Raw genomic sequence first — 27,987 nt, 5'->3', positions numbered from 1 at the left:
GAGTTCCGTCCTTGCAACTCACTGCCTGTAGACACCGCATGATTCCTTCTTTTCTCTCTCTCTCTCCTTGCTGTTGTTTCTGAGCAGAGAAAGAGGAGCCTTTGAATAGGATGCAAGATGAAGTAATGAAGGTGTTAGAAACCCGAAAACTGAATACCAGCAGCACACTGAGTATTGTGCCTGAGAAACCGTTGCACGACAACGTGACTCTGACACTCTCAATAACCCAGGATAACTCTCATTTAGGCATCCATTTTCACAAACTCGCCCCACATCTTTTAAAATCAGTTAAGCAATTAAGTGAGCTGAATACCGATGACTTTCTGGACATGAAGTGGGCTGACAAAAGTGAACTGAAAAAGCTGTACATGCTAGCCAATTTGCTAAAGGTGGCACTCAAAGAAAAAATCACCAAAGATGAAAGGGAGAGTCAAGAGACAGAGGTCCAAAAGGAAACATCTAAGCAAATTTCAGAAGAATCTAAAGAAACCACCATTAGGAAGAAAAGACATCTGAAAAAAGTAAAGAGTGAAAACTGGCTCAGAAAAAAAACAAGAAAGAAAGAGTCATTTATCAGATTGGGCAGAGAGAGACGAGAATTTGCAAAGGCTGCTATGCAACCTGCAGAACATCCAGACAACCTAAATTTGCAAATGAGGGCTCAAAGCTGGAGGAAGCTAGCAGAGGGCTTTGAGCCGCAAAGTGCTGCTTCACTTCTTAGGCCTCATCGAGCCACATTTTGGTCCTCTTGGAAACGCTCCATTTCACATTCCCCAACTCAGGCACCTACCCTGACCGCTTCCATTGTGGTGGATGACAATGCCAATGATTTGACAGGCAAAGTAGTTATTATTCTGAAACACTCCAACAGATCGGGGAAGCCCAACTATGTAAAGCAACCTCCTGTTGGAGAACTGGATAGAAAGGCAGCTAGTCAGAATTCTCCCTCTGATAGTCATCCTGTACCCTCCCAAAATGACCTTGTTGGAGGAAACTCAGAGAACTTTTTGGGAAACAGTCTTGAGTCTCAGACATTGAGTAAGGAGGAACTGCTCAACCAGTTAATGAGTGGAGGGGGCACGTCCAAAATCCCAGCTGACGACTCAGAGACCTTGAATGAGCTCTCACCTGACATAACGTTGTCCCACGAGACACACTGGGAGCATCATGAACGGAGGCCCTCTGTTTCCCCCCCTCTGAACCTCTTGCCACCTCCAGATGACTATTTGTTCCAGGGTGATCTCTTTGAAGCTGAGCTGAACAAGCGGTTGGCATCCCTCATCCCAAATGCACCAGTGAGGAATCTCATCTCCCATGTGATTCGTATCCTGAAAATGGATTGCACAGAACCCACCATTCAGATGGCTTGTGCTAAGCTGATTTCCAGGACAGGCCTCCTTATGAAACTCTTCAGTGAGAGAGAAAACCTGCAGGAGACCTCCTCTCTGTGGAAGTCATACTTTTGGTCTGCCAAGAATGTAGCCAACATGACCACAGTGAGCCCAAGGAAAATAGGGAAGCCTTCTGACGAGGTATGGGGACAAATCTAGTCCAAGCCTATTGGTGGACTGTCAGGAGTTTGGCCAACACTCAGTTTCCCTGGTATGGCCCTGAAGCTTGTTTACTGAACCTGGTCAATGGGAATTCATTGGGCATCAATTTCTGGAAAGCTGGTTACTGTGTTGGAGTAAAGTACAAGTGAGGTTGTAGGGGAGTGGGGGATCAGCATCTGAGAATGTGGCCTACAGCAAAAGCAGGGGAAGGAGCACAGGAGGCAAAGGCAAAAGAGAGGCAGGCTGAGGCGGGTCAGAGGAGAATGGAGCAAATGAAGTTTCATTCGAATTTCAAGTCTGATCATCTGCTTTTAAAGTAAATTTAAGGTGGTACGATAGAGCTCTCGTGGCCTGCAATGTATCCCTGCTCTCTCACATGCACACACTTCCTATTGGGCTGAATCCAGATTTAATCATATTTACAATAGACCTGATGAAATCAATAGGACAAAAATTTGTCATGACAGGTCCCATTGATTTCCATGGTTCCTCTGCAAGTATAACTAAATCAGGATCCAACACTATTAATTTGGGGGAGAAAGTAAAGTTTTACCTGTTTTATCAAAGATGATGGTGAGCCATTAAATATGTGTGCACACCCTGAGCAACAATGGCTCAGTCACGTCATTTTTAACATTTCAAAGTAATCTTTTAACCCAAAGATTACCATATGTCTCTACCTAGCATGAATTGCTGAATTAGATTTTCGTTTTCAGATATGACTTAGAGAGATATTTTCAGAAAGAATGTAAATTGTAAGCAGAAGATCAAATTGGAGATGAAGAGCAATAAATTAAAAAGAGTAACACCAAAACAAAGATATTAAATGCAACAGAGGAGTTCAGACATATCTTGTAAACTGTAGTGTTGGATTGTTTAGGAAGATTCTTAATTATGTGATATGTCATTGAATACGGGAGAAAGGCAAAGGGTTCATTATCTAGGCAGTCTTGCAGAAATTCCACGGCTGCATCTGAGTGGGGCCTGACATTTATGCTAGAGCACATGTCTAGAATGCAGAAAATCCAAGGTTCACTCTCAGGCATCGTAAGTTAAAAAATATCTCAACTGGGAAAAGGTTTGGAGAGCAGTTGCCAGACGGAGAACACACTACTGGGCTAGATGGACCAAGGTCTGACTCAGTATGAGGCAGCTGAATGTGTTCATATGAAAGCAAACAGCCCTCAATTGGTATTTTGATTCAGGTTGGAGAAAATGTAGAAACACAGGAAGGCCCATCTTCCATTTTCTTTCTCTTTGTCCAATATTGCAGATAGCAAGGCAGGGAATTCCAGAATACGGGTACGGCAACAAGCTGTTGTTGGCTATTTCGGTGACAGCAGTGATAATGATTATCATTGCAGTCATTTGTCTGATTGAGGTAAGCTAAAAATGTATTTTAAGTTCCTTTATCTTAAGGTATTAAACGGCCACATCCCAAAGGCTTGGAAAGGGCATTGTATGTCCCCAAAAGGCATGATATACTGTTGCTGTGAAAGGGCTGACATCCTACTGAGTATGATAGATACTCATCTCTCTCATAGGGCACCTGAATTTGACCCATGGTTCTTTCCGCTTCAGCCCCCTGGAGGACTTCCTGTTTCTAATGCGAAGGCTTGGAGCTGGAACAGGCAAAGAGGAGAGGGTCTCTGTCCCGAGTGGCTTTCCCTCGCTACTAAGAGATCTCAGGCAACTTCCTCACAACTGTTAGGGGGGGGATCTACACTACTGCTTTTAAAGCGCTTTAAAGTGCTTTGAAAACGTTTTGAAACCTGTATATACAGTGTGTCCTGGGCCCCAACAGTTGTCAAAACTGTTATAAAGCGCTTTAAAGCAGTAATGTAGATCCCCCCGGGGTTATCCAAGCAGCTTTAAGCTCTCATTTCTTTTTCAAAAGAATTATAATTATAGAAATGCTGATGAACCAATCTATTGCTTAACCACATTCAACCAAGCTGTGAGAAATCCTACAGCATTTGTCACACACAATTGTTTCTTGTTAAACAGATCTGCTCTCAGCGTTCTGCAGCTAAATCAAGGGAAGGCACCCCTCAAGAAAAACGGTAATTCTTGCCCAGGATGTGCAGTCCTCTGTGGCTCTCCACTCTCGAAATTTTGCATGCAGGACCCAGTGTCAGGAATTATTTTCACTTTGAAAAATAAATAAATAAATAAGCCCATAAGGTAGGGGTGTAAGGGTTGAAAGCATCCAAAGAATGTTTGCTAAATCCTCCAGTGTTTAACTGGCAGAGCTCCTGGGTATTGCATTGACCTCTTGCCATGTTCCTCAACTACCCATATACACCTTGTGTACCAAACATTCTCCTCTTATCATCACCTTGCCTTCCCAGTTTTTGACAATCCAGTGTACAAAAATACGCCAGTTACAGAATCTCAACTATATTATGTACCCTTAGTCCCTTTGAGCATCGTGTAGCGCAGAGCGGTAAAGCAGCAGTTTCTGCAGCCGGAACTCTCCCCACGGCCTGAGTTCGATCCCAGTGGAAGCTGTTTTCAGGCAGCCAGCTCAGGTCGACTCAGTCTTCCATCCTCCCGAGGTCGGTAAAATGAGTACCCAGTTAGCTGGGGGAAAGGTAATAACGGCCAGGGAAGGCAACGGCAAACCACCCCGCTATAAGGCCTGCCAAGAAAACGTCAGCGAAAGCTGCCGTCCCTCCAAGAGTCAGTAATGACTCAGTGCTTGCACGAGAGTTTCCTTTCCTTTTTTTCAGCCCCTTTCTCTCTCACTCAAGTGACACTACCTGAACTGTTATGAGGTACATTTGGGCTGTTTTCAGTGGTTAAAGCTCTTCTCCACACATAAAATAACATGCAATGCTGGGCAGTATACGCATGTAGGCAGAGCTAATCACAGTCAGACACCTGAGCAGGAGTCCTGCCAATCTCCATACCCTGTTGTAGATGTGTGTTTCAATGTGGATGGGGCAGAGCCCTAATAATTTCCCATTTTCATATTTTTTTCTAGTAACCATGATGTCTTTTAATTCAATATCCCAAACTGATTCTCTCACTAATATGAAAGTAGATGAACCATTTAAAGAAGAAATAAACAAATGTCCCACTTTCAGACTTTAGAGATAATTTGTGCACTTTGGAGGTAATTTAAAGGTAATTTGGGCATGTCAGGGCTCTAGCTCATGTGGAAGCATGCTGACAATGGCATTACCCCATCAGTCAGTGAGTTCACAGCATCTTTAAATGTACACATAATTTATGGTTGAGGATCCACAATTTTTGGTTGCCCTTAATAACCAAGCCAAAAACTATAATCACCAGAATCTGGTTTAGCCTCATGCAGCCAAGGTGCTGTGGGCACCTCAGCCTACAGCAGCCAAGGATGTCTCTTCCCTCACACACACACACACACCCCACAACACACACACAATAAAAAAATAAATCACAGATACCAGCAGAGCACTTCATGGGCACAAAGGGAAGTGTCTTCAGGCTAGTAGATCTCTCCTCCATGAATTCTTCTAAATCTTCTTTAAAGCCATCTATGCCAGTGGCCATTTTTTAGTTGTTAATGAATAAGCATTATGTGAATTCTGGGAAATAATTTATAACTTTGCCTAGACTAAAATGAACTGCACTTTGCGTTGTTTATACCAACTTTGAGCAGATTGAGGAGAGTAGTTAGCACTACAAGATTGGGGAAACCTGGTAAACAAAACCTGAAACCAAACAGAAAGGAATGATTATATTCACTTGAAACAATTAAATTGCAGATAAGAATTGAGGCTTGTGACTATTAAAATAGCTTTCTACATAAACAGTAGCTGAAAATACCAAACATAAAATCCAACTTTAAAAATTCAAAGCCTGAAATATAAAACATTGCATTAAGATTTAAATATGAGAATGTGTATATTCCCCCATCCCTAAAATCTGGCATTTCTGGTTCCTAAAGCATCCTCGTTAGAGGATGTTCAGCATCCTCCTATCAAACACTTTATTTCTCCTTTTTAATTCCTCCTTAAAGGACTTTTCTGGGCAGAAAGAAGAAAGGCGCACCAGAAAAGCAGGTATGTAATCACATAAAGTATGGGTAGAAAACTTGTGGCCAGCCAGATGCTTTTGGACTCCAACTCCCATCACCATGCTGGTTGAGATTGATGGGAGCTGGAGTCCAACAACATCTGAAGGGTCACAGGTTCCCTATCCCTAAGGAGATAACTGATGGTGGTCTAGCGATCCATTGGATCTGAGAGATGTGAGTCCATGTTCCCATCTGTACTACTGACAAATTGTTGCCTTGGGCAGCAAGCCTTAGTTTCCCATGAATAAAAAATAATAATACTGGGAATAACAATCACCATATAACTTGCCTTCCTAGACCACACCAAAGATCTCTCTGGTCCATCATCTCTCAACAATGAGCAGCTGGATAGCCTCCAGGAATGATGGAGACAGTAATTTGTTCTTCTGTCCCCAGTTTCTAATAATCAATGTTATGCTGCCTCTGAACATGTTCCATACTTATCTATCATGGCTAGTAGCTATGGAAAACAAAACAAAAATAGGAGGGCTGTCAATGTAGCAGCAGATTGGGGATAGGGTGTGGAGAAGCTGCAGCTGCTAATCAACTATCAGAAAATTAAGGTTGCAATCCTGTGCATACTTCCTTGGGAGCCCTATTGAACTCAGTGAGACTTATTTCTGAGTAAATATGCATTTGGCTTTGGCTTGGGGTAGGGAGAAAGTAGATTGTGATCTATTGGTAGAACGCTGACATCCAACAGTTTAACAATAACAAGAAAAATGGCAAGTAACAAAATGGCTGACCTTGTACTAATTGCTTCTCTCCCAACTTCAGTGTTCTCACCTGTAAAATATGAGTATTAAATTATTGCCTTTGACCAGGTCCCTCTGCTAGTTTTAGAATGTTACGTTAAAACAGTGTGGTATAGTGGCTAAAGTATTGGACTGGGAGTCAGGAGATCTGGGTTCTGGTCCTCACTCGGCCATGGAAACTCACTGGGTGACTTTGGGCCAGTCACAGATACCTCAGCCCAACCTACCTCACAGGGTTGTTGTTGTGAGGATAAAAATAGAGAGGAGGATTTTTCCTTGGAGGAAAAAAGGCGGGATATAAATGCAATAATAAATAAATAAATAAATAAATAAATAAATAAATAAATAAATAAATAAATAAATAAAATTCCTGATCTGCAGTGACTCAGATGTAGATTAGTACATGTTATGTGTAGCTTATCCTACACATATGGTTCATGGAGTATAGGAAATGATTGGTTCTACCCCCTGAGCCACCATTTGGTATTTGGGTCCAGTTGGTCACCCTGGGATTCTAGCAAAAAAACAAACTAGATTCCACAACCCAGATGTCTCCCCACCCCTGATCTAAACTAATGGGTATCACTGCATTCTGTGGAATGACTTCTGTATATTACATGTGTGAAGAATTACTCCCTTAATATGTCTTGAACGTAGCCCTCCTCAGTTTCATTAGATGACTGCAAGATTAAATGCTCTGGAAAAAAAGGAGAGAATATTATCATTCTGCCTTCATAATTTTATAAGCCTCAATTACATCCAACTGCTATATTTTTTTCTAAACTAAATGATTCAAATTTGTAAGGCTTCCTTCAAAAGGAAAATGTTCAACCCTGCTGATCCTTTGGGGTCAAATCTTAAAATTTCTGCTAAAAGTGAAGGCAGTCTCTGTTCAAATGGCACTTCCTGTTGGTATTTTGAACTACTGTAATTATTTAGGTGCCATAAGAGCCCTCCTCTTCCATGTTAATCCTGCTAGACCAGAGTAGGAATTGCTCCCCACCTTCCCCTGCATGAATACAGGACGTCTGGGTGACTGCCACTGTGACCTGACCTAGATACCCATCATAATACTTTTAAAAAGGTGACATCTGGAAGTATATGTAGTGGCCCTTTTCTATATATACCCATTCTGAATATGGCCACACAGTGATAAATATGGCCATACCTACCTAATATAGTAGGTAGCATCTATATAGCAAGAAAGCTTATCTTTTGCAAAGATCTCATAGGAATACATTCCACATTGTCAGTAAGGGCAGAGCCACTTAGGGATTCTCTAAATGAATGATTTACTGCATGCTCGTGACTGGCCTCTCACAGAAGTTTGTGAGTCTTTTTTTAAAAAAACTCCCCCACACCTTTTATTGTGAATATTGGCAAAATATAACAGAAAACACATTGTGAAAATGGAGGGGGAGGAAACATACATTACATTACATTAAATATATAGGATTATCAACAATTTCCATCATGTGTATCATTCATACAAGAAAAAAAGGGGGGGGAGAGGAAAATTATACAAAGGTTTCAAGAAAAGCAGACCAGATATCTGTGTATTTATCCACTTGCAAGATGCATCTATATAACACCCGTTCAAAAGTTGATAACGTTATTAAGTCCTCGATCCATTGCATTATGGGAGGTGTGGATTTGTCCTTCCAATGTGAGAGAATAAGTCTTTTGGCTGTCATAAGGACTCTGAAAATCCATCTGCACTGACCATATGTTAATTTCCAAGAAGCCGGTAGGTAATTTAGGAGGACATGCATATTGTTCCATATTACAGATTTTTTCAATAAAAAGTTCATCCTTATTATTAACTCCTCCCAAAAAGGGGCAACTATGGGACATTGCCAAAACATATGAGTTAAAGAAGCATTAGAGACATTACATCTCCAACAATTGTGCAAGTTAGACAACCCCTTATTAAAAAGATGTTTGGGGGTACGATAAACCCGAAACAGAATTTTTTGCTGAATAAGACGTAATATGAGATCCATAGAAGCTTCAGATATAGATGCTAGGGCAACCGTCCATTGGTTAGGCAAGATAGGGCACTCCAATTCTCTATTCCATTTCAGTCTTAAACTATGGGTATCATATTTACTTACTGCTACTAAGTACTTCTATATATGGTTGTATGTCAGTTCAACTGTTATAAGTGTTTCTAACAGTGCTGGAGGCTCCAAAGCTGTAAAAGCAGTTTGTGAGTCATTTTAACAACGTTGTGAACCTCCTGCATGTCTCCTGCACCTTCCCCTGGCTATTTCTTTTTTCCCTTTTTTAAAAACACCTTAGATATCCCAATTCTTCTGAAATATCTCAGGATTTCCTACCACGTGCAGCTAAAGTTGCGCTACAATACACCCACTAGATTGTGCTGTCCCATTCAATACTATAAGGGGTGTTTCAATTACAGACCACGCGGCCACCCCTCTCTCCCATGTAATTTAGTTCATTACAATTGCACAAGAGAAGCAGGAAACAAAGCACTGGTAAGCAAAAGTGATTTCTAAAGAAGTCCCTAGTGTCAGGACTGGAGAATAGAGTTTGCTTTTGCCACACCCCTTCTGCATGTGTATGGCCACTTTACTTTTCTTCTTAGGAAGACATGGCTGTCCATTCACTTTCATGGGATAAAGTGCAAGGATGCATTCAGATTCTAAACCTGCTCCCTACCCCAATGATGGTGTCAGCAGTTGTGAACCAATCTTGCTTCTGTCTACATAGACACACCTTCTATCTGCATGCTCAAATTCTGGGTTTTATTTTTATTTATTTATTTAAGGATTTTTATGCCGCCATTCAGCCAAAATAGGCTCTCATGGCGGCTTACAAAAGTATTTCTTGACAGTCCCTGCCCGCAGGCTTGCTTTAGAGCAGAGCTGGGTGACTAGTGGCCTTCCAGATGTTATTAGACAGCAATTCCCATCATCCCTTACTATTGGCTATGCTTCGGATGTTTTTAGTATGCTTTTAGGATGTTTTAACAACGTATACTATGTTTTTAATCAGTATTTTATACTTACTGTTGTTCCCTGCCTCGATCCAAACAGAGAGGCGGGTAAGAATTATTATTATTATTATTATTATTATTATTATTATTATTATGCTGTCTTTTTTTTCTTTTTATTATTAAACAATATACAACAAACACAAAAAACAAATAAAATCACTTAATTCATAAACATAAAATTGCCTTAATATTATATATTCAAATTTAACCTATTAAACATATTTATACTAAACATAACAGTGCTCCCACCACCTCGGGATCTCATTCCTGTTTCCAAAAACTCATAGTTTCATCTGTTGGTGGTTTCCCACTTCCTTTAAAAAACACAAACTCTAGGAACTTTTTCCATATACCCTCAAAATCATTCGTTTTTACTATACCTCTTTTCATTTTAATATTACATGTCAATTTATCATTTATAGCAATGTCCCACACTTCTTTATACCATTCTTCAATACAATAGTCTCCTTGAATCTTCCAATTCCTAGCTACAATCAACCTCGCAGCCGTCAGCAGGTTAGTTATCAGTTCTTTCGCTTCTTTATTACATTTAAGTTCTTCTTGCAGTGAGAGTAATGCAATCCTGGAGTAACCTCTACTTTAAATCCCATAATCTGCTCAATTTCAAAGAACACCATCTTCCACAACTTTTGCACATGTTTACAATCCCACCACATATGTAAATACGTTCCTTTTTCACCACAACCCCTCCAACAATCTGCTGAAAGCTGCTTATTAATATTATTTAATCTGACCGGAGTTAAATACCACCTCCATACAAGTTTATAGTAATTCTCCTTTATTCTTACTGACATATTTCTCAACACTCTCTGTCTCCATAGTCCTTCCCATCTCTGCTGTCCTATTTGTATCTTCAAATCGGTTTCCCAAACCACTTTCCCGACACTATCCAACACTCCCTTCTCAGCTAATATATTATATAGTTGACTCATTAACCCTTTTATCCCTGTATTTTGTCCCTTGTCCATCTCTTTTTTCTCGATTAATTCCTCAAATTTCGTCCTCTCTCCACACTCTCCATTTTCTCTTACCCAATTTTTAGTCCATTGTTCCAATTGCCCATAATTTAACCACGTTAAATTCAAATCTTTTAAAACTTCTTCCATCCTCTCTCTTGTATTCATCCACCTTAACCATTCTCTTAACTTCATTTTATTTTTTTCTATTAAAACTTTACTTAGTCTATTCTTTAAATTTTCAGGAAAATTCTTTAACATTATCACCGGTGTTAAGGAGGAATTACTTGAAAGCATCTCCTTTTTATATTTATTCCAAAGTTCCCAATGGAACTTCAAAAAGTGGTTGTCCAGATCATTAAGCCATTTACCCTTCCCTTTTTCCTTAAAAAATACATTCTGCAATTTTAACTCAATATTACCTAATGTATTTTCCTCCAACCAATCTAAGTCCCCCACCCCTAAAATTGCTTCGACAATATGTCTTAACCTGTTTGCTAGATAATAAGACTTAAGGTTTGGGAGACCCAATCCTCCCTTTCTTTGGCTTAAATACCATTTACTTTTATTAATCCCTGATTTCTTCTCAGCATTACAGTAATTATTTATAAGATTCTGCCAACTTTTTAACTCTAAATCTGAAATTCTTATTGGTAGCATCCTAAAAAGAAAATTAATCTTAGGTAAAATTTTCATCTTTATTAAAGCTATTCTTCCAAACCAAGAAAGATTCAGTTTCTTATACTTCTTTAACTTTTCTACTATCTCTTTTTTCAATCCATTTAAATTCTCACTTCCAAATCCTCTAAATTTTTAGTAACCTTAATACCCAAATATTTAATTCTCTCTTTACTTTTCAGAACTGAAGCCTTCCCTTCCCATTCCTTTTCTTCCTTTTTGGTATAATTAAACAACATCAATTCCGATTTTGCCCAATTTATTCTTAACCCTGTAACTTCTTCAAATTCTTTCAACTGCTGTTTAATTCTTTCCATTTTACCTATAGGATCTCTAATAGTCATCAATGTGTCATCTGCAAACATATTCAACTTTATTTTGTTACTGCTACCTATCCCCTCTATCTCCCCATCTTCTCTTATTGCGTTTGCCAACATTTCCATCACCAATACAAACAGGACTGGCGAGAGTGGGCATCCTTGTCTTGTCCCTCTGGCTAGTCGTATCTTATCCGTGCTTCCATCATTTACTACCACTACGGCTGTGTTTTTGGAATATAACTGCTCTATTATTGCTCTAAATTTAATACCAAATCCCATTTTATTTAACACCAACTTTAAAGTTTGCCAACTCACACAATCAAAAGCCTTGAAAATATCTAACGCCAAAATACCCGCCTTATTCTTTGACTTTTTTATCCCCTGTATTACATTCAGAACTCTGCCTATTAATGTGTGCATCTGTCTGCCTGCTATGAAACCGCATTGGTCTTCCCCAACATATTTAGTTATAAATTTATTTAATCTTTTAGCCAAAATAGTTGAAAAAATTTTAGCATCTTGATTTATTAACGAAATTGGTCTATATGAATCAGGGAGAGTCAAGCCCTTATCCGGTTTCAGAATTAAAATTATTATAGAATGCTCCCATGAATCTTCTCCCCTTCCATTATTGCATTATAACAACTTTGGCACTATTAATGTTTTAAATTTTTTATAAAACTCTGGTCCTAGACCATCTACCCCTGGTGATTTCCCTGCTTTAAGCCGGTCAATAACCTCCTCTATTTCACTTTGCAATATCTTATTGTCCATTATTTCCTTATGCTCTTTTTCTAATCCTTTCTTCAAAAATTTACCCACATACTCTTCCATCTTCTTCGTTTGGGTATCTTTTTCCTTATATAAATCTTCAAAAAATTCCTGAAAATTTTTTATTTTATCCTTCATCATGTGGCAATAATTACCCTGCTTATTCTTTACTAGCCCTATCCCATTTTTAGCTTTTTCCTTTTGTGTGAGCTTGGCAAGCATCTTCGAATTCCTGTTACTATTTTGAAAATATTCCCTTTTCATATAAATTAGATTTTAGATTCCTCTGGACCTCTTCTAAATTAATATTTTCTAATTCCCTTTTTTTGCCTGTAATTCTATTAATTTATATTTTTTCTTAGTTTGCCAATATTCTTTTTCCAACTTTATTATTTCTTTCTCTAAAATAACCTGCCTTGCCTCCTGTCGTCTTTTTAGATTACACATTTCCCTAATACAATTCCCCCTAAACACAGCCTTCATGGTATCCCAGACCACTGCAATTCTTGTTCCCCCCTTTTCATTTATTTCCCATGTTTCTGACAATTCCTTCTGCATTTTCTCAATAACTTTATCGTGTTTAAATATCTTAGTATTCAATCTCCACCTTAATGCATCTTTATAATCCTTACTAACTGCAAAATCCAAACTTACCAATGTATGATCCGTTACCTTGATTACCCCTAGTTCCATTCTACATGTCTTAGTTAGAAAATCTCTAGACACAAAAATATGATCAATCCTAGAATATGTATGATGGACTGGAGAGTAAAATGTAAATCCTGGATCTGCCCCTCTAAGAATTCTCCAAGAATCAACAAAATCCTTTTCTTTAATTAATTTATTTAAAATAGTAATATTGTTTCTCTTTTCTGCCTCAGAGGGATTTGACCTGTCTACTCTGTTATCCATAACCATATTAAAGTCTCCAGCCAAAATGACATACCCTCCTTCTATCTCTCTTAATACCTCTTCATAAAATTCTTTTTGTTTGTTATTGGGTGCATACATATTGATCAGAGTATACGTTTTCCCTTCCATTTGACCCTTAATCATGAGGTATCTCCCATTCTCATCTTTTTTAACATTCTCCAACATAAACCCACTTCTTTTTGAAATCAAAATGGCCACTCCATTTTTTTTGACGTCCCCAAAGACACTTCATAATACACTGGCCATCTGAAGCGAATGACATTATTTTTTTCATTGAATTGATGAGTTTCTTGCAGAAATATTATGTCAGAACCATCCCTATTTAACAATTGTTCAATCCTTCTCCTTTTTACGACTGCCCCCAGACCTTTAACATTGAGCGTTGAGAGTCTTATCTTCTTATCCATATTCAGTTCTTTGAACTTCTTTTTGATCCCGTACGTGTTGAAAACCTAACTTACATAAATAGAAATAACATAACCTAAACAAACCCCTCCCTCCCACCCCACTTCCCCTTTCCCTCCCAAATCTTTTCCCCCCATTATATCCCCGGGAGTCTAACACTCCGGCCATTAATTTAACCCTGGGGGGGGTAAGGCAGCCAGGAACCCAGAGCCAGCAGGATCTAATATGATTATGCTTCTTATCATCCACTTTACACCCCTCCCCCTGCTGCACCTCTTTCTTCTTCATCATCACTCTTCACGTCTCCAGCTTCTCCTTGTGGACCCAAACCTAAGCTCTCAAGAAGCTCCATGCCTTGCTGAAAGGAGAAAACCTTATGATTTTCCTCCTTATATGAGAAACGCAGAAAAATCGGGTATCCCCAAGCATAGGGGATTCTCCTCTTCTTCAATTTCCCTGTTATAGGCTTGACACTGCGTCTCCATTCCAAAGTTTGTTGGCACAGATCATTAAAGACCTGCACTGTTGCTCCTTGGAACTTCAACTCCCCCAATGCTCTTAACTCCCTCATCAATTGCTCTTTCTTGTAATTGCTTGAAAATTTCACCAATACATCTCTGGGAGTTGAACCGCTTGTAAAGCCTCCAACCCTGTGCACGCACTCCACATCTTCTTCACTTAGTTGCAGGGTTGGGACTAGTTCTTTAAACCAGCTTAGGATGTTCTTCCTAAGGTCCTCCCCTTTCTTTCCACCCATATTATGAACGCGAAGATTTGCTCTTCTCGAGTTGTCTTCCACGGATATCAGCCTCTTATCATAATCGTTAAATTTCGCTTCTTGCTCATTTTGGGTCTTTTGAATTTCCTTAACTTGATTTTTCATCTGGTCAACTTCTGTCTTCAAAAAGCCTAATTGATTGTCTCTTATAGCCATTTCTGCAGACAAGTCATCAACTCTCTTATTAGTTTTGCCAACTTCCATTTCAATTTTCACAAATATCTCATCTTTGAGTCCCTTCACCAGGGCTGAAATTTGTTCCAACAACGCTTCCTGCCCTGCTGGCTCTGAGCCAACTTTGGCAGCCATCTTAAGCTCTTTTGTTGCTTTTGTAGATTCCTCTTGCTTATCTTTTTGATTGTCCTCCCCTTCTAGTCCTAATTCGGCTGCTTTTTGTAATCTCTTGATCGTATTATTCGAAGCGTGTCTGACCCACTTCGGTTTCACCGAAGAATCCTTCTTGGGTGGCATATATTCCCGCAGATACGGCTGATGTTAGTTAGTTTCGCTTTTAAATCACACAGTCAGCGAGCTCAGAAGGGGTTTATTGCCGTGTTTAACAATAATTACTGATTGCTAAAGAAGGGGTAGCTATCAATCAGTCTCTCCAGACGCTGGCTTCTTCAATTAAAATTCCCTTTTGAGATAAGCACTCCGTCTGGGAGATTTCTTATGAAACCGCTCTTTGAAGTTCTTGGCCGGAACTTCCTCTCGGCTTGCCCCCCTTCCTTTGCCTTTTAAAAAACTTTCGTTACACAGCAAAATGCTTTATTTTTTAAATCCCCGTCTACAGCTCAGAGCTTCGTACACATTCTTCACCATTTCCAGCCCAGATACTTTAGATGATAAGGTTGTTTTAAAACCTACCGACGGCAAGATGAATTCCCCCTACTGGTCCATTGGCACACTGGCTCCGCCCCCATTATTATGCTGTCTAAGGCTGATAGTGTTTGCAGTCCAACAACATCTGGAGGGCCACAAATTGCCCACCCCTGCTCTAGAGGTTGGAAGAACGTTGGAAGGGAACTGGCTTCTGTAGCTAAATAAAGGTATTATGACAATCCTAAGCCTGAAACTGCTTGCTGGTTTGTGACCCCCATTCACATCCCTTCCTTCTGCTCAGACTTCTGCAGCTTCTTCGCTTGATAAGCCTCTTTGGCTCAAAGACATGTATCAGCCTCTGGATGAAATACGGAAAAAGAATATGGTTGATAAGTTGCACGATGAAGAGTCCTCAGAAGAGGATGATATATTCAACTGGGCCAATGCAAGGTATAAATGAAAGGGTTATTGCCAGAACTGTGTGAGTTGCATAGCCTGCCTGCCTGCCTTTCCTTCCATTTGAACACAGACATTTCTAGCTCTTATAGCTGCAAACAAAATCTGGAAAATGCATGGAAGATTCCTGGTGAAATCACAGGAGCTAGACTGGGCCTGCCCAACGCATTCAGTGGTCATGGGATGGTTGTCACTTTTTTTTCAGGGCAGGACTCTTATGTTTTACAGCTGTGTAACTGGGAGAAATTCAACAGATGCAGCTTTTCGCAGGTTGGAGATGCAGTTCTGGGAAATACTTCCCCTTTTGAATTGTTTATCTGTTGCACAGTCGATAGAGGCACAGAGCCCTGCTTGATAAAAATAGGGGCAAATCTGGTCAAGAGCTGAGGCTTCAGCACAGATCACTGTTTCCTTCCTTTGCCTAAAAAAAGCAACAGGAAATATGTGCAATAACTAATAACATACGAACTGTGTCTTTTGCATAAAGTATTCCTGTGGCAGAATTTGGCCTTTCTGACAACAAAATCTGGATATATATTTTTAAAAGTGCAGCCTGTACACATGTTTATATAGTAATTAACTGCTGTGGCTATTCTCTTTAAACTGCTGACAAAATCTTGACCGTTATGCAAGGAAAATTCATGCATTATCGCTTTTAAATTAAGCTGTCCAGGTGTCCTCTTTTACAGCAAGCAGTCTTCTATTTGAAGGACTGACCCACCTAATTCGAGTTTAAAGATAAAGGACCCTAAGAGGTTTTGCCCATCGACTGTTAATACCTGAACAAGCAGGCACACAGGTCACCTGGTCACAGCCTTCCACAGTATGGTGATATATATCATATTCCAATTTACATTATAATAACTATTTATAAAGTTGCATCGATACATAGAAGTTAGGATAGGTCAATGTTACGCAAGCCAATGTTACGCAAGCCTTCTTTTGTCTTCTTTTTGGTGATGCATTTCCTCTTTTTCGGCGATTCATAAGTGGCCACACTTTTATTTATTACATTTCTATACTGTCCGATAGCCAAAGCTCTCTGGACACTTTACAAATGGTTAAAACCTTAGTAATACAATATAAATATATTAAAACTATTTACCTAAAGAAACAATTCTAAACAATCAACAATAGAAATCCCAGGACGAGTGAAAACCTTATCATATGCTGTCAAATGCCTGAGAATAGAGGAAATTTTTAACCTAGTGCCAAAAGGATGACAATTTTGGTGCCACGCAGACCTCACTGTAGGGAGTGTTCCATAATTGGGTGGCCACTCCAAAAAAGGCCCTCTTCCTTGTTGACACACTCCAAAACTCCCTCACAGGAGGCATCTGAAAGAGGATCTCAGATTACAATTGTAGTATACAGGTAGTTCCATACTGGAAGACGTGCTCTGTTGAGCCATGTAAGCCTTGATAGGTCAAAACCAGGACCCTGAACTGGCGGGCAGCCAGTGCAAGTGGGACAGAATTAGTCTTATAAGTTCAGATGTTCTGGTCTCCGATGTCATTCTGGCCACAGCTTTCAAACCATCTTCAACGGCAGCCTCATGTAGAACACATTGCAGTAACCTAACTTGGAGGTTACCAGAGCACAGACAAGTGAAGTCAGGTTTTCCCTGTCCAGATAGGAGCATAGCTGGGCCACCAACTGAAACTAGTAGAAGGCACTCCATGCTTCTGAGGCCACCTGAGCTTCCAGAGACACAGATGAATCCAGGAGAACCCCCAAACTAAGGAGTAAATAGGCTGAACACCTGAGACCTAATAGCTGTGTAGCAAACTGCACATAACTTCTCTTCTATTTTTATCAGACCACCAGAGGTACCTGAACCCCCATTGGAAAAGCCCAGTTCAGTAAAATTGTAAGTAAACACATATGGTACAAAACTTGCAGTTAGTTATGCCCTTCAGTTTATAAATTAGTGTTTGTTTATGATGAAGTGTATTGCGGGGGGGAAATAGTGCATTTGTTGGTTCACAAAACAAGAAATGATTAAAAAAAATCTTATGTTCCAAATTCCAAAGAAAATGCAGCCACTGAGGAGATATTGTTGGCCTGAACTTTGAAATCTTTCTAACTGCTGTTTTCAATTACAGAATTTTATTTAAATTGTGTAAATAAATTGGCGGTGAAAATAGCTTTACCTTGGATGAGACTCCCCAACCATCCTGAATGAGAAAAATGGAACCTGAATTGGATCCATATCCAAGGCTCTCCTGTGGTTTGGCAAGAGAAGGGAAGTTTTCCAGCTCTTTCTGTGGCTGACCGAAAGACATGAGAAAATTCCTGCCAGATTGGGAGGGAGAACACCCATATGGGTGTGGGTGCATTATACATCCCCCACCCAAATTAATATGCCCAATAGTAATTCCCAAACTGTGTGCCCTGAGAAATACATTCAAAAAAACCTCCGTGAGCCCCAAGAGCCCCCCACTTCAGCAGAACTTGCCCACTGCATCTTTGCATGTCTCCCTTCTATGGTCTTGCCTTTTCCAGAAAGACCCTGCAGTATTTTTGCTTCAGGTTCAGGTGTGATGATCTGCCTCATTCCCAGCAGAAGTACCTTCACTAAGAGGAGTCTGTCTGTGGCATCTCTGGGAGTCCGTGTTCTGGGCTTTTTCCAATTGCAGGGAACACAAATTAGTGACTCCTCCAAGAACAGACAGTTCTTACTCTTACACACCCTTAGGGTACAATCCTGTGGTCCCTGGGAGGTCCTCCCATGACCAGTAGAGAAAGTTCTACCCCCACCACTGCCCCACTGTCACTGCCCTGCCATTGCTGCTCCAGCAGTAAGTGCAAAGGGGGGGGCATTCTGAGGGTGTGTCAGGGTGGAAGGAGGGAGGGAGGATTTGAATCCATTTGCACCCAAGGAGCACTCGCTCCCTAAACCTGTTCCCAGAATAGTGGGGAAACTATGCCAGCTCCAGAGCTGTGTGTGATTATTTCCCCTCCTGTTCAAACCAGTGGTGTGGGGGAGGGAACAACCCAGCGGCAAAACAGGGGCAAAACAGGGACACCCCTCACACATCCCTTCTGCCCTGGCCAGCGTGACCCCAGCAGGCCTTAAAAAGTGGCAGTTCCTCTTCCATGGATTCTTCCCATAGGTTGATCTGTTAATGAAAACGTTTTTAGATGTCGGAGTGAAGTGTGCCACCAGTATTCGTTCAGAAAAAATAGCACGCCTCAGCTACTAGGTGTTTGTGGAATACTGATCTATGGGAAAGTTTTATACCATTCTTCAATTTACTTCTGGGTTTTACTGGTAGCATTAACAGCGCAGAAGATTGAACAGTGTATAAATGGGCACAAGCAGAAGAATAAATAAGAATAAGATACCTAGAACATATTAGCAAAGGAAACAGAGACTTGCTTGAGGTTTCAGCAAAGCAAGACCTAAATTGCCATGGAACATGGATTTCCCCCCCATAACTTCTGTTTTTCTTGCGTCAACAGAGAACCAGCTCCAGAGCCCCCTGCTAAAAAGGCCAGTTCAAAGAAACTGTGAGTATTATAGAGCTGGAAAAAGTGCAGAAAAAGGTTAGGGACTGGAGCATCTCCTCTATGAGTGAAGGTTGCAACAGCTGGGATTGTTTAGTCTGGAAAAAAGGAGGCTGAGGGGAGACCTGATAGAGGTGTACAAAATTAAGCATGGTGTGGAGAATGTGGATAGGGAGAGATTTTTTTCTCCTCTCACAAACTACTAGAACCTGGAATCATCCAATGAAGCTGATTGGTGGGAGATTCGGGACAAATAAAAGGAAGTACTTCTTCACACAGCGCATGGTTAAATTACGGAATTCACTACCACAAAATGTAGTGATAACCACCAATTTGGCATCCCGATTGGATTACTGTAACACGCTCCACGTGGGGCTGCCTTTAAAGAGCTCTTTGAACCAGCTGGAAACTCCAGCTGGTTCAAAGAGCTGCAGCTAGATTGTTGACCGGCACTGGTTACAGGGAGCATACAACTCCCATGTTAAAACAGCTCCACTGGCTTCCAGTCTTTTTCCAAGCACAATTCAAAGTGCTGGTTATGACCTATAAAACCCTATATGGCTCAGATCCAGGTTATCTGAAAGACCGTATTTTCCTTTATGAGCCTGCCCGTGCTTTGAGATCTTCTGGGGAAGCCCTTCTTTTAGTCCCACCATCTTCACAGGCGCGCTTGGTGGGAACACGGGAGAGGGCCTTCTCGGTGGCTGCTCCAGTGCTCTGGAACTCTCTTCCAGGGGAAGCTAGACTGGTTCCCTCCTTAATGGGCTTTCGGAAGCAGGCAAAACCTTCTTTGTTCTGGAAGGCCTTTGGCGAATAATCTGGGCCTCCGTCTAGGTTAAGGACTTGTAAAATTGTTGTGTATTTTAAATGTTTAATGTTTTAATATTGTAATATATTTTTTAAAAAATTAATTTTTGTATATTTCTTTTCATAGATTTTAAAATGTATATGTTTTAAATTTTGTAAGGCCCAGTATTGGGCAAACCTAAACAGGACCGCTCCAAATTGCAATACTTTGTTGCAGGTCTGCCTTGAAGACCTCTTGTAGGTCTTCAAGGCAGACCTGCAACAAAGTATTTTTGCAGAGATCTAACATAAATTCCACAGGGATGCAGATACAAATAAATAAATAAATAAATAATAACAATAATAATAATATGGAAGGCTTTAAAAGGGGGTTGGATAAATTCCTGGAGGTGATGGCTATGAATGGCTACTAGCCCTGATGGCTATGTGCTACCTCCAGTATCTGAAGCAGTAAGCCTGTGTGCAACATTTGCTGGGGAACATGGGTGGGAGGGTGCTGTTGCACCATGTCCTGCTTGTTCATCCCTGGCCGATGACTAGATGGACCCTTGGTCTGACCACTGGTTGTCATCTGCCCCGGACCACGCCCAGCTTTACACTGGAGCAAGGTCTCTCGGCGGAAGGGCCGTGGTGACCTTGCTATGAAGAAAAATATTGGGGTAATTCCCGACTGTTTTATTACACAGCTTCAGAGAAAAGCCCCGTGGCGGCTGCAAATCAGCGGCTGTGTCATAGGACTGACGCAGCGCCAATTCACAGCCACTGCAGGGCAAAGGGGATGTTTAGACAGTCCCCAGATTAGCTCAGCATATTAATCCTATTTATGCAAGTTAGTTGTACCCATGCCCATGATCCCCAACCCAGGAACTGAATCTAGCATGATCTGCATCCCTGTGGAATTTATGTTAGATCTCTCTCTAATAACAAGAGGTCTTCAAGGCAGACCTGCAACAAAGTACTGCAATTTGGAGCGCTCCTGTTTAGGTTTGCAGCCACTCTATTCCATTCCCCTTGCCTCCTGCTTCCTGGTTTTCCTTTCTACCTCCCCAAAACAGTCAATCCTCCTAGGGCTGCTTTGGAATTCCCACCACGTCACCACTTAGGTTTTTGTTTTGTTTACGTATGCAAATCTTGGTTTCCCCCCAAGCCTGCTGATATGTTCCTCTTGTGTGTGGATGGTGCCATTTTGGCTATATGGAACGGCATTGAGTTCACTACTAGTATACATGACGATTTCGTGAAAGGAAAAGGCATAGAAACCTACCCCCATATTCAGTCTGACACTGTCATGTTACTTCTCCCTTCCAAAACATACGTCCCCTTCTCTCATTCCCCTCAGGGTAATTCCCCTCTTACTCTTCTCACATCTATCCAGCATTCTTCTGTCAAAATTATTCACTTTCCTTGTTGCTCTGATGATGTGACCACCCCTCTTAAAGCCCCACACTAGTTTCCTGTCCAATCCTGGATCCTGCACAAGCCCTCCATGGTCTTGCTCCTCCTCTGCTCTAATATCCCAACACAACCCATCCTGCCTGTGACCTTCGCTTATCCAGGTCTATTAACTACAGTCATCTAAAGGTTGTCTGCTCTCTCCAATGAGGAGAGAGCAGGAGGCCAATTCAAATACTTCCTCAAAACCTACTTTACCAAACAGTCCTTCATTTGTTCCCTCTCTGTCTCAAGATTTAACAATAGTTTATATACCTTGGTGATAACATGTTCATCATTAGTACATAATGCTTCTTCAGACAATGACTTTGTTTCCTCAAATCCCCCTTTTTTTATATCACTCTTAAACTTCTCCACAATCTGTAAATACAAAAACCATTGGTATACATGTCCCTCTTTTAACAACGTTTCTCTTGTCCCAATGCTTCATTTTTGGTCATTCTCAAGTATGCTGCCCTTACATCAACATTTGGCACCTATTATTATTATTATTATTATTATTATTATTATTATTATTATTATTATTATTTCCAATTTATACCCCACCTATCTACAAAATGCATATTAATGGAGAAGGAACCATCCTAAAATAAGCTTGAGCCACTCCAAATGATTCACCTAGGAGGCTGTCTCTGTTACAAAATTGCCTTAGCGTTGTGTCTAGCCCAAAGCTTTATTTCTTACAAGTCACTCTCACAAGTGCTGCCCTTTTACCAACAGTTGCCGATAACTGTATAATAAATGGACGAGGGACTGGCTGTTTGCCCACCCAGCGACGTGCAAGAAGCTTTCATCAAACAAAACATGGGCTATACGTGATGCTAGCCTATTTTGTATGGGACAGTCCCTTGCTATGGCTGGGGCGTTGTCATTTGGGGTGACTCAACTTATTTTGGGCTACACAATACACAGGTCTTCATTTATATATGGCACAGGCTGCTGCACTGTGCCATGGTGAATATTCCCTTGAAGCGTCTGATGAAGCACAGGATGTTTGGGGCCAAAGTGTATCTGGCTAATTAGGGCTCTGTGTTAGCCTATGCATCCACCTGCTTTTAAGAGCACTGAAAACAAGTCAACCCGATTGCAGCAGGCATGCCTCAACTTTTGCTTTTCACTCTTTTTCAAGAGCTCCAGTGGTAGAGAAGGCAGAGACGACTACTGCAGAGTCCAGTCCAAAGATAGAGTGAGTAACAGTTGTAAATATGGGGCTATTTTTCTTTCTCTTTTACCTGGACATTTTACAGCAGATCTGTAAGGCATCCAACTAGGGTAGGATTGCCAGATAACTATATATTTTTAAAGACATATAATTTTCACAGTGAATGTGAATTAACACGTCCTGTATCACACACACCTCAAGACAAAAGGAGGGAGCAACCCTATGCCCTTCAGACAGCATCTTGGGGGCATAAGATAGTTCAGTTTCCCAGCTCTGAAACTGGAGCCAGGAAAATGGAGTGCAGAGACAGGGAAAGGTGAGCATTCCCAGGGGAGGGGAAGAGACCAGGGCAGCTACAATATAACATATCCGCCCCAGCCTCCTTGCCTCCCCCTCCCAGGCACCACCACTAGACAGGCGAATTTGCCCATCTAGCAGAAATACAGGGCAGCTGGAGCATGGAAGCAAAGATCACCTCTATCCTGCACTGGACAGTCGGTAGCCTCCATGTTTGCAGGCTGCCACCAATCCACACAGGATTGTGCCCTTAATGTAGTATGCTCTGCTCTGCACCACATTTGCTTCCTCTTTTTAAAAAATGGATCTATTCTCTACAAAACATAGGCAAGCCTAATTGCTAAAGATGGGCCTGGGAAGTGTGCTTGACTCCCCCAACCCCAGCTGAAGTCTTTCTGATGGGATGTCTTAGTTGTAGTGAAAATCCAGAGCTCCATTTCCAATCCAGTACAACTGAACAACCTTCTGGAATGAGATATTGTCCACATTAGGGAGGGGAAGAGAGCAAGGGCTTGTCTTGACGAGGGGTTTGCCCCGGGGTGGATCCACAGGGGCGGCAGGTCATCTATATGACGCAGCAGTACCCTTTTCACAGCCTTGTAAAAGTTATAATCATTACTAGCTGCAGAGGAGGGATCATGGAATCATAGAATAGCAGAGTTGGAAGGGGCCTACAAGGCCATCGAGTCCAACCCCCTGCTCAATGCAGGAATCCACCCTAAAGCATCCCTGACAGATGGTTGTCCAGCTGCCTCCTGAATGCCTCCAGTGTGGGAGAGCCCACAACCTCCCTAGGTAACTGATTCCACCGTCGCACTGCTCTAACAGTTAGGAAGTTTTTCCTGATGTCCAGCCGGAATCTGGCTTCCTTTAACTTGAGCCCGTTATTCCGTATCCTGCACTCTGGGAGGATCGAGAAGAGATCCTGGCCCTCCTCTGTGTGACAACCTTTTAAGTATTTGAAGAGTGCTATCATGTCTCCCCTCAATCTTCTCTTCTCAAGGCTAAACATGCCCAGTTCTTTCAGTCTCTCTTCATAGGGCTTTGTTTCTAGACCTCTGATCATCCTGGTTGCCCTCTTCTGAACACACTCCAGCTTGTCTGTGTCCTTCTTGAATTGTGGAGCCCAGAACTGGACACAATACTCTAGATGAGGCCTAACCAGGGCCAAATAGAGAGGAACCAGTACCTCACGTGATTTGGAAGCTATACTTCTATTAATGCAGCCCAAAATAGCATTTGCCTTTCTTGCAGCCATATCACACTGTTGGCTCATATTCAGCTTGCGATCTACAACAATTCTTTCTCGTTTGTAGTATTGCTGAGCCAAGTGTCCCCCATCTTGTACCTGTGCCTTTGGTTTCTATTCCCTAAATGTAGAACTTGGCATTTATCCCTATTAAATTTCATTCTGTTGTTTTCAGCCCAGCACGCCAGCCTATCAAGATCACTTTGAAGTTTGTTTCTGTCTTCTAGGGTATTAGCTATCCCACCCAATTTTGTGTCATCTGCAAATTTGATCAGCGTTCCCTGCACCTCCTTGTCCAAATCATTAATAAAAATGTTGAAGAGCACTGGGCCCAGGACTGAGCCCTGTGGCAGCCCACTCGTTGCCTCTCCCCAGTTTGAGAAGGTTCCATTGATAAGTACTCTTTGAGTCCGATTCTGTAGCCAGCTGTGGATCCACCTAATAGTTGTTCCATCTAGCCCACTTTTAGCTAGTTTGTTAATCAGAATGTCATGTGGTACTTTGTCAAAAGCTTTGCTGAAGTCAAGATATATGACATCCACAGCATTCCCACAGTCCACAAGGGAGGTTATCCTATCAAAAAATGAGATCAAATTAGTCTGACAGGATTTGTTCCTGACAAATCCATGTTGGCTTCTAGTAATCACTGCATTGATTTCAAGGTGTTTACAGACTGACTTCTTTATAGTCTGCTCCAGAATTTTCCCAGGGATGGATGTCAGACTGACTGGTCTGTAGTTCCCAGGTTCCTCCTTTTGCCCTTTTTGAAGATAGGGACAACATTAGCCCTCCTCCAGTCGTCCGGCACCTCACCCGTCTTCCATGATTTTGCAAAGATAATAGACAAAGGTTCTGAGAGTTCTTCTGCTAGCTCCTTCATTACTCTTGGATGCAGTTCATCGGGCCCTGGAGATTTAAACTCATTCAAGGAAATTAGGTGTTCTTTGACCATTTGTTTATCAATCTCAAACTGTAATCCTGCCCCCTCAACTTCTGCTTCACTTTTTCCAGGGGGGTCATAGACCCGCTTTTGGGAGACGACCGAGGCAAAGTAGGAATTGAGCATTTCAGCCTTTTCTTTGTCGTCTGTTATCAATTTGCCATCCTCATTAAGCAGTTGAACCACCATTTCTTTCCTCTGTCTTTTACTACTCACGTATCTGAAGAAAGCCTTTTTATTGCTTTTAGCATCCCTCGCTAATCTCAGCTCATTCACAGCTTTAGCCTTCCTGACGCCATTTCCGCACTTCTGCGCCACTTGTCTGTACTCTTCTTTTGTAGCCTGGCCTTCCTTCCACTTCCTATATGTATCCCTTTTTGTTTTCAGTTCATCAATAAGCTTTTTGTGGAGCCACATTGGTTTCCTCTGTTGTCTTCTATCTTTTCTCCTTGTTGGAATTGTTTGTAACTGTGCCTTTAAAATTTCCTTTTTTAAATACTCCCACCCATCCTGCATTCCTTTTCTCATTAGGCTCCCTTGCCACGGGACCTTACTTATTATAGTTCTGAGTTTATTAAAATCAGCTTTCCTAAAATCCAGAGTACATGTATGGCTATGCTCGACTTTTGTCTCCTTCATAATCAAGAATTCAAGTATGACGTGGTCACTTTCCCCCAGAGTTCCCGTGACTGCCACTTTATCCACTAAGTCATCCCTATTGGTCAATAACAAGTCAAGGATTGCCGACCCTCTAGTTCTTTCCACCACTTTCTGTAGGAGAAAGTTATCACCCATACATGTCAGGAATTTCTTGGAAGGGCCGCTTTTAGCAGTAATGGTCTCCCAACAGATATCAGGGTAATTGAAGACCCCCATCACTACATGGAGGGTTGCATCTCGGTGCTGAGCATAAAGGAGGGATTGCCCGCACCATGGCATTGGGTGAAGGGCTCCCCACTCACTGCAGTCTTGGGCCCTGTCTTTATGGCACCTAAACCCCACGGTTTTGCTCCTGTGGGGTGGCGTCGGGTAATCCCTAGGCCAGGATGGAGCGCGGGCTTTCCAGCAGTCACCTGGGTACTGGAGCTGCGCCCTACCCAAGCCCTCTTCCTGACTTCCAGTGACCAATCACCAGTCACCATCTGCCCAGAACACCCCCTGGATCGACCAAGGAGCGAGGTCAAACAGTGGAAGAACCGGGGTGACCTCGCTCCTAATGAAAAAGTCATGGTAAGTCCCCAACTTTTTAACCATGCAGCTTTGTGAAGCTGCAGCTGAGTTATATAACTGACGCAGCACCGATTCTCAGCCACCGTGATGTTTTGAACACATATAAACAGCCCCTTGCTCTGCAACTTATATAAATATTCTAAATAAATAAATAAACTTGGATATAAAGAACATGCTCTTTGGGAAGAGAAGTGATAGAGTTGATTGCTAGAGAGGAGGGATAGACCATGGGAAAGGAAATATCTAGCAATGTCTGTATATGAGATAAAGGGGCCAAATCTATTAACAGAAATAGTGACAGAAACTCTCCTTAACTTCCTCTTTTCACTCTTTGTCATCAGGTCTTCAGGTGCAGAAGAAGAGGAAGGAACTGAAGGTGCTTCAAAGAAACCGTAAGTAATGGTGGTCTCCAACCCTAGGATGTTTCTTTTAAGCTGCTTGTTAAGAGCTGTTCAAGAATGCATCTGCAGATTCACAATCATCTTAAGACACCTAATTTTGCAAAGCATTTTTGTAACTTATTTATTTACTTGTTAAAAACAAAATCAGAGATTTTGATCAGGCATAGGATTTTTTTTTCCGACTGTGGGCACATTTGGCAATTTGAGAAACTGTCCTGAGCGTTGTACAAAATGGTTACTTGTTATTTGCCATGGGAAGCATGGCAAATAACAAGTAACATGCCAAAAAAAAGAGTAGAAGGCAGAAGTAGGGTCTCAGCCCCCGAACACTGAACAATTCCTTTGAAGTCACAGTTTTCAGCACCAACAGAAACCTATTTCATAGCAATCCAAGCTGCCAGTAACAAAATGTGTTAATTTTCTTTAAAAAAGGGGGGGGTAGGGGTACAGTACTTTTAGGGAGCACCAAGAAAGAGGCATATTTCTGCTTGCAGGCATCATGTTGCCAACCCCACAATAGGTTTTCCATTCTTTTAGGGTGACCATATGAAAAGGAGGACAGGGCTCATGTATCTTTAACAGTTGCATAGAAAAGGGAATTTCAGAAGGTGTTGTTTGTATGCATGTCGCACCTGGTGAAATTTCCTCATCATCACAAAAGTTAAAGCTGCAGGAGCTATCCTGCAGCTATACTGTGACCAGATTTAAAAGAGGGCAGGGCATCTGCAGCTTTAACTGTTGTGATGAAGAGCGAATTTCACCAGGTTCTCCATATATACAAATGACACCTGCTGAAATTCCCTTTTCAATACAACTGTTAAAGATACAGGAGCCCTGTCCTCCTTTTCATATGGTCACCCTACATTCTTTTATTTTGCAGGAAGGTTTTTGTCCTTCCAGTGCTGAAATATCAAGCATTTCACTTCAAAAGGAGCTATTTCTTTTTAGAAGCATATTCATGTTGATGTTGCAGATCCTTTTCCATGTGCACCACAGTGCATGAATTTCTCAGTCCCTGCCATTTTAATAGCTGTCTGGCAGACAGAAATTCAACACGCATTAAGTTTCTGTGTCATGCAACTGCCAAAATGTACAGAGGGGGTCCTGACAGGCAAGAAAATGGTGACAATTCCGTATGGATGCCGTATGGCTTTTGGCTCTTGCCAAGATTCAGAATAATTCTTGGGTTGACAACATGCTCAGTTCTCTTGGATTCTCCTTTGAAAGAAGACTGGAGCCCAGAACAGAGATGTTGGGCTACAGTTTCCAGTCTGCCATAGTAATGGCACTGAAAAAGTTTGCCAGATTCATTAGGAGGAAATCCAGTTCAGTGGATGCATTTTAATGTAATTCTTTCTTCGCTTTACATCTGCAGTAGTTCGGGGGAAGAAGGGACAGAAGAGGATGAATAA

General features: G+C 41.5%; 1 protein-coding gene across 1 annotated transcript; it reads left to right on the top strand.

Moving 5' to 3' along the window:
* Nucleotides 1-923: 923 nt before the first annotated feature.
* On the top strand, nt 924-27,987 carry LOC134399746 (leucine-rich repeat-containing protein 37A2-like). The gene is made up of 10 exons (XM_063127874.1): nt 924-1,532; nt 2,827-2,934; nt 3,561-3,616; nt 5,557-5,599; nt 15,373-15,521; nt 17,347-17,397; nt 18,993-19,040; nt 22,426-22,482; nt 26,516-26,566; nt 27,951-27,987. The coding sequence occupies exons 1-10, from the start codon at nt 1,065-1,067 to the stop codon at nt 27,985-27,987; spliced, it is 1,068 nt and encodes a 355-aa protein (XP_062983944.1). The 5' UTR covers nt 924-1,064.

This window comes from Elgaria multicarinata, chromosome 1, assembly GCF_023053635.1.
Source record: "Elgaria multicarinata webbii isolate HBS135686 ecotype San Diego chromosome 1, rElgMul1.1.pri, whole genome shotgun sequence".
Classification (NCBI taxonomy): domain Eukaryota; kingdom Metazoa; phylum Chordata; class Lepidosauria; order Squamata; family Anguidae; genus Elgaria; species Elgaria multicarinata.
This window is presented reverse-complemented; position numbering and strand designations above follow the sequence as displayed.

Bases quoted from the DNA above. Each gene is read 5' to 3' on its own strand.
- LOC134399746 (XM_063127874.1), top strand. From the start codon at position 1,065: ATGAGTGGAGGGGGCACGTCCAAAATCCCAGCTGACGACTCAGAGACC. The intron at 15,522-17,346 runs GTATAAATGAAA...TATTTTTATCAG, and splicing joins TTCAACTGGGCCAATGCAAG to ACCACCAGAGGTACCTGAAC. The intron at 19,041-22,425 runs GTGAGTATTATA...CTCTTTTTCAAG, and splicing joins AAGGCCAGTTCAAAGAAACT to AGCTCCAGTGGTAGAGAAGG.